General features: G+C 44.9%; 1 protein-coding gene across 2 annotated transcripts in view; it reads left to right on the plus strand.

Annotated features, from left to right (window-relative positions):
* adamts6 (ADAM metallopeptidase with thrombospondin type 1 motif, 6) overlaps positions 1–10,258 on the plus strand; it is a 54,363-nt gene extending 44,105 nt beyond the window's left edge. For both annotated transcript variants that reach the window (XM_068706477.1, XM_068706478.1), the window contains exons 20-24: positions 1–91; positions 2,699–2,903; positions 2,995–3,171; positions 6,028–6,184; positions 7,524–10,258. The exon at positions 1–91 is cut by the window's left edge and continues 39 nt beyond it. In XM_068706477.1, the coding sequence (XP_068562578.1) occupies positions 1–91; positions 2,699–2,903; positions 2,995–3,171; positions 6,028–6,184; positions 7,524–7,633 (740 nt within the window). In that variant the 3' untranslated portion in view covers positions 7,634–10,258. The remainder of the gene's footprint in view (positions 92–2,698; positions 2,904–2,994; positions 3,172–6,027; positions 6,185–7,523) is intronic.
* The last annotated feature ends 562 nt before the right edge of the window (positions 10,259–10,820 follow it).

Below are 10,820 nucleotides of genomic sequence, written 5' to 3' on the forward strand. Positions count from 1 at the left end.
ACAACTCGGTGGTCCAGAACAACTACTGTGACCCAGACAGCAAACCTCCAGAGAACCCGAGAGACTGCAACACTGAGCCGTGTCCTCCAGAGTACGTACCGCTGAGTCGTGATTGTTTTCATTACCAACCGATGAATTGATCAGTCTGTAAAATGTGACACAAGTTCTCAGAGTCCAAAACCTGAATATATTCACTTGACAACAATATGAAATAGTGGTCTTTGTACTTGATAAATTACTTAAATTATGATGTTTTTTAAAGCTTTCTTTGACATGGAAAGTATCAAAAATGTTTTCATAGAATATTTACTATCATCTAACACCTGCATTAACTGATTTCTGTGGCTGCTTGGGGGCTGTTAACACAACACTGACATATTGTCAACTTTTGAGGTAAATATTTACACGTTGCCATCTTGGAAGTATTTTCCCCATTGATATATCATCATAAACAGATACAGAGCAGCGATATCATTCACTTGGAGTCGTGTTTGTGTCCACCTGATGACTGTGAGTCCAGTTTTCTCTCTCTTTTAGCTCCATTTTTGGTCTCCACCACCCGCAGAGGGAAAAGTTTGTCTCTTTTCGCTGCTAAATGCTTCGCTATGTTCACCAGCTAGTCTCTAACGTCACCGCCTGTTTGGTGCGGGGCGAGAAGCGTACGTTTTTTTGTCTTTGCTGCATCTGGAAACAACGCTGATGAACAACAGTGAGACTGAACCAAAAACACCAAAGTTGCATAAACCAAAAGAATTAGCTTAAAGATGCTAAAATGCTACGTAAAGGCTGAGGAGAACTGTGTCGAGTGATAATTTCCCCTTAGGTTAGCTAAACCTTGCGCATTACAAATAGACATTTGATCCATTGTTAATATAAAGATTTTACTTTAATTTAATGCTTTCAAAGAGGAAAAACCCTCCATAAAAATGAGGCTGACTCAGGATATTAATTCGCCTTCAATGAGCCCTACTTTGTAAAAATGTGTTTGGAACAGAATAATAAAAATAAAATGGCCGTGATTTATAACTTCACATGTTAACTATTTTCAGTGTTTGCCTCGCGCCAACAATTAGAGCCCTAAAAAATGGTCACCTGTGTTTGATTGTTTTGGCCTCGTTGCCGATCCTCGAGGGGCAACGTACACGTGTACAGGTGGAATACGAACTCGTGTTCGGTGGCCAAATGTCTGTAAAACCCCAAAACTGTAGCTGGAAGCATGAAGCCAGACTCTGGAAAAAGAGGGATTAAATGCATCGGGTTGATTAGTTTCAGACTGTCTGAAGAGAAAAACTGATAGTATCTTAAATCTTAAAGTGCAGATTTGCATCCATACATTTAGACTACAGTTTACTTATATTCACATCTGTATTCGCTGGACGCAGACTTGTGCCATCTCATTTATTTTCATAGTACTTGAAGGCTGCAGTGCATATGTGAGTGTGTGTGTGTGTGTGTGTATTGAGTTACAGTGCACACGTGACGTTTGTGTGTGTTTGCTCTGCAGCCTCAGGAAAGGCCGACTGAAGAAGACGGCGTAAACACGATTGTTTTAGAATAGCCACGGTTTTATGGGCTCCAGTAATGAAAGCTATCACAGATGTTTGAACACGTCGTTAATTCTGTATACATTCCTTCAGATGATGTAATATCTCGGCGGCTGGATGTGTTTGGAGGGCTGTTGTCTGGGCAGTTTTATGATTTTAATTCTGAAGTCTGTTGACGGAGGGTTGAATAAGACTTTCTCGGAGGCCAAAAGCTCAGCGGCATGGCGCAGCAACGTGTTGGCTACCTTTCGGTTTATCGGCATCATCTCCATCGTCAGGTTTTAATGGATGTTAAAATGTTTTACAAAACTGATTGTTTACAGATTGAACTAATGAGGAACAATGTGCTTGTGAGCTTTAGAGGGGCTGCTGGGTGGATCCTTGTTTCAACTTTGGAGGGATCAAGGCCAGCTGTTTCCCCCTGCTTCCAGTCTTTATGTTAAGCTAAGCTAACTGTATCCCGGCTACATTTTGACAAACCTTCTCAGTTTTTGTTGTACTTTGGTGGTGCGTATTACCAACATATTTGCAGTTATTAGTCAAGTTACCACAGAGTAATTGAGACAAAGTGAATATGGGGCTCAGTACTTTTCTTTGAGAATTATATTGTTTGTTTCTCTAGAAAAGATTTAGTCTTGATGCAGGAACTGTACTGTAAACATCATTATCAATTTGACACGTTTTGGTTCTGGATGTGTTTGGTACAAGGAGCTTCGACTTTGCTGTTTTGGTAATCCCACTTTAATAAAGTCACCCGGTACAGAACCCTAACGTGATTTCACACGCTGACTTTATCAAAGCCTGCTTGTAATGAAGTAACCACAGGGAGCACAACGCACGCTGGTAGTTTTGGGTCTTTTGTTTAGTTTCCATATGTAGAAACAGATTCTACATATGGTTTTCACTACACATAAAATATAAAATGATAATGAACAAAATCTCTATTTGCAAAATAAAAACATAGTAAACAGGATACAGTGTATCAATGAAATTTACGGTAAAAAATATAAAAGACAATAGTAACCAAGGAATGATAAGAAGTCACATTTTGACAGATAAATAAAAGATGTGTCATTGGACCCATGCATAGCAAACCTCATCTTCTCTAAGTTCAGGGTTGGTTCTGGTCCAACTCTTCCGTCTCTCTCCTCCAGATGGTTCATTGGCGACTGGTCGGAGTGCGGGAAGACGTGTGACGGCGGGATGAGGACGAGGACCGTCCTGTGCATCAGGAAGATCGGCCCCGCTGAGGAGGAGACGCTGGAGGACACCCACTGTCTGACCCACCGACCCATCGAACGGGAGTCCTGCAACAACCAGTCCTGCCCGCCAAAGTGGGTCACTCTGGATTGGTCGGAGGTATGATGTTATTCTGAAACTGTCTTTTGGCTCATCGGGGGCCTGTTGAGGTGAGTTCCTTCTGACAAACCTTCTCCTCCTCCGTCTGCAGTGCACACCTAAATGTGGGCCCGGCTTCAAGCACCGCATCGCCTTGTGCAAGAGCAGCGACCTCACCAAGACCTTCCCGCCCGCCCACTGCCCGAGCCACAACAAGCCTCCGGTCCGAATCCGCTGCAGCTTAGGACGCTGTCCACCTCCCCGCTGGATCCCTGGTGAATGGGGACAGGTAGGACGAGGCTCCTTCACATCGCTTTGTTTCCCTTAAAGGGACAGTTCACCACCAAAATCTGTAATATCTGTCCTCTTACTTGTAGTGCTGTTCATCAATCTAGATTGGTCTAGCAACGTTGATTTTGAGTAACCGGGTCAGGAGTTCTGCAAAGAGACAGTTTGTACTTTTTTGGCGCTTTGAGCACCACAAGCCGAATGCCGTCCAGTTCCATTATATTAAAGAGAAGGCAGACGTCTCTTGAGACGATATCTCCAACAACTCACACCAAAAACAATCTAGACAGATAAACAGCGCTACAGGTAAGAAGAAGAATGTCTTCTTTGATTTTGGGTCGAACTGTTACTTTAAGCATGATTTTAGTGAGCTTCCCAGAACTGGAGTACGTTGGTTAATCCTTTAAAAGGATAGCCTGGATGTTTAAAAGACAAAAGATGCTCAGATAGATTCCATGTGTTGGTGAATGGTTAATATAATTTACACCTGGATGACACACTAAGCAGGCCTGTGACGTGTGTGTGTGTGTGTGTGTGTGTGTGTGTCTGCGTAGAGGTTGTCTGTGTGTGCGAGTCCGACTGCTCCAGCAGGCCTGGAGTTGGTGATCAGCGTCAGTAATATCCTCCTGGCTGTTTGAAGTTTATCTCTGCCTCGGACCAGGCCCCTCTATCACTTCCAGGAAGGCCAAGGAGTAGCATTCTTGGGCTCACCCTGACATGACTTAGTGCGCTCAGCGAAGCTGCAGAACACTTTAAAACACTCCGCTGACTCATGCCGGTGAGGGGGACGCCAAAAAAGCGTGCGTCACAGAAAGCTGCACGTGTTTCTGCGGGATTTATCGGTAATTCGGTAAAAGCAAAAGTGGGACTTTTTTTAAACAGCCTGCTCGGATGTTTAGGAGACGGCCGCTCCCTGGAGGCGGAGGTGATGTCATGGTTTGAGCCCTGTGCCTGTTCAGGTCGGAGGTGAAAGGGTTAAGGGTCAGGCAGTCCGGGTCACGGCTCTCTCCCTCGGCTTCTCCTCGTAACGGCCACATGTGCGTCGGCACACGTCAACAGCACACTTTTACAATTCGATCAGAGCCAATAAGAGCGGAACACAAAGCAGAGCTCACTGATAACCTCAGCGCGCTGCATCAAAGAGCCGAGCCGAGGTTAATACCTCGTAGAGCAACAGCTGGAGTCTGCTCTTACACAGCACTTTCACATTCATTGCAGATGTGTGTGTGTGTGTGTGTGTGTGTGTGTGTGTGTGTGTGTGTGTGTGTGTGAGTGTATACAACCCTCTCCCATTTTTTTGGGCTGTAATTACAAGCTTCGCCCTCGCTGCTCCGGTCCCTCACAGCGTCAGAAAGGGGAGATTGTTGCCAGCTACCGAGCTCCCGGTCTCCCAGGGCCAAAAGGTCACCGGTTCAAATCCCACTTAAGTCGCACCATTGACGTACGCCATCTGTCATGGCCGGCAGCGGGTCCTAATAAAGACTCTCTAATTGGGAAGGGATGACATGAGGGCTCACTGATCTGAGGCAGCCAGAGAGGATCATTGAAGGTGACAGAAAGCCGCTCGTACATGGACACACACACACACACACACACACACACACAGTGACGGCTGACAGGTGTGTTGTTTCTCCCGGAGAGTAATCATGACGATGCATTTGAGGCCAAAGGTGTGTTGGCATCTGCTGCATTTGTTTTTGTACTTTTACTGCCAAAGGAGTTTAACGGCCACCCATAGCACCAGTCTCACTTTTTTATTATAAATAACACATTTATAGAAGTCAGGTGCACAATTTGGGTTCAGTACAAGAACCTTTTTTTCATGTGTCAACAAACGTTTTCTCCCTCACTTCTGTTCCATCAAATAGAGTCATTTTTCATTAACGCAAAAGGAGGCATCTCTTAGGTTGTTTTCATTACAACACATCAACATTTAATGCTCCGATGTCCCATGAATTCTAAATATGACGGCAGTACTGGGACGTTCATACTTCTGTGAGGACTTTTATTTAAAGGAAGTAGATGTAAACATTTGGAAAAAAATGACACCCACTCATTAGAAATAATGTCCTATGAAACAAACTAAATGGGTTTAATGTTAATGTTATTATTTAATCCATCTACTCTTACTGTCTAATCACTTTTTATTTGTTTTTTTTAATGGACTATTTTTTGCTTTTTAGTTTTTTCTCTAGTTGTTGTCTCACTCCTGCAGCTGTATCTGTGGGATCATTTTTGCTATGAGCATTGAAAACCCAAAAATATGAAGTGGTGAAAGGTTCAGGTGTTCTGAAAACGACAAATACGTAGTTATTGAAGTGTGGCCGCTGATTTGGCCCACCTGTCAAGTTGTGGTTATTGTGACAAACAACAGATAAGAAAACAAACTTTAAAACACACTTCTTCTTCTTTTTTTGCATAAAGAAATCGTCTCCTTCTCTGTTTGCATCTCGGACACACACAGACACGAGAAAAACCTTGCGAGCAACAGTTGAACTCGGTTACTCCGGGTTCGAAAACTCAGTCACCGACCGCAGTCAGCTGAATGAGTCAGAAGGGAAGGTAACTCCGTCTGCTCGCTGCCTGCGTGCCCTGATGATTGGTTGATTGGATCAAGTCGTGCAGAGAGAGAGTGTGTGTGTGTGTGTGTGTGTGTGTGTGTGTGTGTGTGTGTGTGTGTGTGTGTGTGTGTGTGTGTGTGTGTGTGTGTGTGTGTGTGTGTGCAGGGAGTGAAATCTTGGAGCACTCAGGGTCACGGAGGGAAAGACGGTCCTCATTTACCTCGTTGCATTTCAGCCTCCGCCGGCTAAAAGCGTCCCGCGCAGAGCCGATAAGTGTGTTGTGTTCTCTGTTGCAGTGTTCGGCCCAGTGCGGCCTCGGCCAGCAGATGAGGACGGTCCAGTGTCTGTCGTACACCGGGCAGCCGTCTAACGAGTGCGCCGAGTCCCTCCGACCCACCACCATGCAGCAGTGCGAGAGCAAGTGCGACGCCACCCCCATCGCAAACGGCGACGGTAAGACGACGATAGCGCTGGAAAATGTGAAAGAAAAGAAAATCCCTTCATCAGCTTCTTCTTGTGTTCGCCAGACGCATGCAGGTCTCTATGTAAACCTGCAGCTCCTTTAAGGCAGATGTGAATCCTACTGTGCTGCGCTGTGCGCTGCTTTCACACAGAGCCCCTCTTGAGAAGGTTATACACTGTCTCTATCTTCATCCTCACTGTTCTGCTATGACCTAAACACGCTTGGATGACACACTCCTCTACACTTTGCCAGCCACATTAATCTTTCCAGTGAGGTTGGCCGCTGGTCAAAGTGAAACAGCTCAACCCTCCATATACACTTACACATGATGGATGGCCATTCGGATGCATAGAGAAGGGCCTTTCGATTAGCCTGAATGGAAAACGTGAGCAGCGTTTACAGGCTGGCTAATGGGATTAGCTGTAGGCTAATTGTTCCTTTACGGACAGCAGTGAGGCAACGTCTCGTTTCATTTGGCTCTGCGGAGGCAGGGGCCAAAGCCTAATAAGGGAAGACACTCTGATCGTGATAAGGCATTTAGAGCACTGCCTGTCCGCCATCCAGCAAGCAGTGTGTGTGTGTGTGTGTGTGTGTGTGTGTGTGTGTGTGTGTGTGTGCATGCATGGTAGGGATGGCAGGAAGCCCAGTTAGCGAACGAGGCCAGAATCTGTCTCAGCTTCAGCCTCTGCGTCCAAGTATAGCTGCAGAGTTTGAGTGTGTTGAGGCCTCGTGGAGCAGGTTGGCCCCGTCTGTTCCTCTCCTGTGTTCTGGGAGTCACAGCGATCAGCATCCCATTTTCACAAAATAACCCAGAAGCTCATTTAAAAGCACCGTTCTGAAGGTATTTCCAGAATCCTCTAAGACTAATTATAAGGATTCAAGGATAATTTAGCCCAGTTCTGTGGGCAATACGGCCGACATTAACATAAGAAATGTGGCTTTCATACTTTTGTCCTTTGGTATTAAATTGAATTTTTTGTGGTATCAAAAAGGTCTTAAAAAACGTAAAATGGTGAACCCCGTCAAACCCCTGTACTAATATATCTGATAATAACATTTTAGTTATTTCCTGCTGTCCAGTTTGAATTAGGAAAAAGATTTGCAACTTTAGAAACGGGTTCAAAATCCTTCAGAACAGTTATAAGTGTTTTAAACGACGTTCTGGGCTCCAGAATATGCGGGTCTGCGACTCAAATGTAGTGACAACACGTGAGGCTGGAAGCAGGTCGCCTCATGAAAGGAGAGTCGTACTCCTGACATAAAACTCAGAAAGCTGATCTGAAATGTTTTACAATTCTTTTCACAAAACTATTTGTTTTCTCTCTCCAGAGTGCAAAGATGTCAACAAAGTGGCCTACTGCCCGCTGGTGCTGAAGTTCAAGTTCTGCAGCCGTGCGTACTTCAGGCAGATGTGCTGCAAGACCTGCCAGGGACACTGACACCTCTGAGAGCGAAGCAGAGACGGCGGCTAGAAAGATGATGGAGGGAGGCTGATGCAGCGCTGCAAAAGGAGAGAGGAAGAAAAACAGGGCAGACTGAGAAAGAAAAACCCCGAAAACCTCCGGACACGTGGAAGACAAGAGTAAGGGTTTCCCTGTTCATCACACCTGGTCCTCCGGCCCTCCATCGTGGTGGAGTCTCAAACCACTGCTCAGCCCCCGACGCTGACACAAACTGATTTTGTCACTTCTGTGAAGTGGAACTTTGGAAGATTGTTCGTCGGTGATGTTATTTTTATTATAATAATAATTATCGAAGTCTTCCTTCGTGTTTTTAATGAATCCAAAGTGCTGGACACGTCGCTCGCAGAGGATGTTTCCCTCAGAGACTGATGGAGGGGAGGACTCCTCGCTAGAAGACGGAGGGAGGGGGGGGAGTCGGAAGTGTCCGGCTCCCGTCTTTGGGACGACTGTGATGGTGCTATTGGCAGGCAGACCTTTGGCTTCGGTGCACTTTTTTCCGTGTAAATACTTTTTTGCCAATTTTACCGCGCAGATCCGGTGTACTGTATATTTATTGTACAATTCCAAACAGAGCCGAGATATTGTCAGATAGTGGCCGACTGTCACGGAAGGGAATGTAATGTGATTGAATTCATATTCGACGTCTCTGTGCCGGAATGAAAATATTACACACCGTTAACATACGTTAAGCCCTTATATACTGTAAGGATTTGTATATTATATATGATGTTAATCCAAGACCAGAAAATACCGGTTGGTTATCAGAGGATGTTTGAATCACCTTTTCTTTCCCCAGACGGGTGCCTTAGTTCCTAACACTTAAATAAAAGCTCAGCCCAGTGTCAGTCAGTCAGTCCAAAGTAACATGAAGACGTTGTCAGACGGTGCCACATCATGAAACACTATCACCAAACTGGCCTTTACCAAACATCCCACTGAGGAGCTCTCAGTTCACTTTTGAAGGATTCATTTTGAAGGAGCATATTCTACGAAGCGGTTCGTTCGTTGGACTCACAGTGCTGTCACTATTTCTTTATCTTTTCAGGCTGGATGATTATTTAATCAGAAGTTGTCGTGTTTTTGTATTTACGGAGCAAGGAGAGACGCTGATGAGGGTTAAAAGAATAGTTTACATTCGAGAGTTTTAACGAGAAGATACCGCTCACGTCTGTACTGTCAATATGAAGCTTTAGCCAGCGGGCTTAGCTTAGCATAAAGACTGGAAACAGGTGGAATCGGCTAGCGTGGCTTTGTCCAAGCGTGAAAAACCAACATATTGAATTTGTGGATTTTAGAGTGGCTAGGTGTTTCCCCGTGTTTCCAGTGTTTATGCTAAGCTAAGCTAACTGTCTCCTGAGTGTGGTTTTATTTGTGGTCAACAAACATGAGAGTCGTGTCAAACTTCTCGTCTAAATCTCACGCATATCTCCCAAAAATGTCTTAACTATTCCTTTAAGTTCCTTTACACACACCTTATGAATATGTTGCCAGGCCACGTTTTCAGGCTCCAGTTAAAGTTGCCCCCTCGTCCTCTTTCCCTCTCCCTCTCATCATCCTTCAGTAAAAAGGACTCAACTCAATGGTGCTTTTCCCCTCTTGTATTTTGTGTTGTTCTTTCCATGGAGTACTGTGTTTACCTCTTCTTCTCCTCCCGCTCGGCTCCGAGGGTTACGGCCTTCCCAGGCTTCTGGTGCTATCAAGTGGGTGCTTCCATTCAACCCTCCAGTGTGCTTAAAAGTGAGGCTGGATCCAAACAATATGAAATAATATCCTCGTCAATATCTGTGTTGGTAAATGCTGGTCATGTTATTGTTTTTGTTTGTATCGGTTTATACCTCACACTGGGAATTTTCATTGTTAACCGTGATTTCGTGTGGACACTCGCCCCGGTGGTAGCCGACCGACCCAGGTGACATTTCCTGCCGGTGTCGCGGGGTTGTGAAAGGGAACGGTCTCCATCACACACACACACACACACACACACACACACACTCGTTATGGAGCTACAGAAGGAGTCTGAGAAAATCCTGAAAGACAATTAAGGAGTGTGCAAGAATCTCATCGAAGCTGTTAACAACTAATTTCTAATTTTGCTGCTGCTACTTTTTTTTTTGTAGCCACCTTCAATATGACGATGTCGAGCAGATTTTAATCGGTTACCAAACCTTGAGTGAGGCCGTCGGGAAGGGCCAGTGGATGCTGAGAGGCAGTTTGAAATCAATTCGCACTGCTTGGACTAACTCTTCTACTGGCTGCGGGATACGAAGTGAAATCACTCAAACTGGTACTCATTGCTGTGAACTTGGATGTTTGAATGTCACATTGCTTATACCTGTACCTAAAGTGCAAGAGAAATGAAAAGCATCATGTGATTAGTTGCGTATATTTTATATTCAGTATTAATGTTGGTACACTGTTACTAATTTTTTTTTTCTTTTTTTCAAATGTAAATTATATGCTAATTTATTGCGCTGTCTCACTTGTACATTTATTTCACTGCATGCAAACTGAACTTTAGCATAGTGAAAAAAAAATGCAGTGATGCAGCCCCTTCACCAGCCCCCCCCCCCCCCTTCCTTTTTTTTCAAAAAGTAGATACAATAAAAAAAAAAGAGCAGCTTTTAAAGAGACTCATTGGATTCATTATTTTTCCTCCACTTGTCAAAACACATCAAAACATGTCTGCGCAACATTTCCAGTGACGGACACGGTGATCCCTGTGAGAGGGAAGAAAAGCTCCGCGTACCACTGAGGATGAAATGAGAGGTGTCGGTGCCAGGCTGGATGCTCCGTTCTCACAGGCTTTAGGAGATATATACTCTTGTCCTTTCACTCAACTCTTGGAAAGCACCCACAGCATGAGAACAGCTCATGGCATCACACCAAGGATACCCGTTACCAACCGCTGAAGAAATCCATTCATTCGCTGCCTGAGTTTAAGGTGACGGGACCGGAGAAGGAGGGCAACGTTTTGGAAAAGCCTTTTTTTTTCTCCTTCTTTTTTTTGTCCTTAATCTTCCTAGCTCCTGCATCATCATCTGAGATTCAGACATAATAAACGTCAGCATCGAAAACACCATTCTGAACTGTCCCCGCTCTGTTGCCATAGCTTTGGGTTCGGCGCTCTCCTTCCTCTCATTTCAGGGCCTCAAGTGTCTGGATT

This window comes from Cebidichthys violaceus, unplaced genomic scaffold (assembly GCF_023349555.1).
Source record: "Cebidichthys violaceus isolate CVI_PGR_0920_01 unplaced genomic scaffold, fCebVio1.0.p SCAF_12, whole genome shotgun sequence".
Taxonomy (NCBI): domain Eukaryota; kingdom Metazoa; phylum Chordata; class Actinopteri; order Perciformes; family Stichaeidae; genus Cebidichthys; species Cebidichthys violaceus.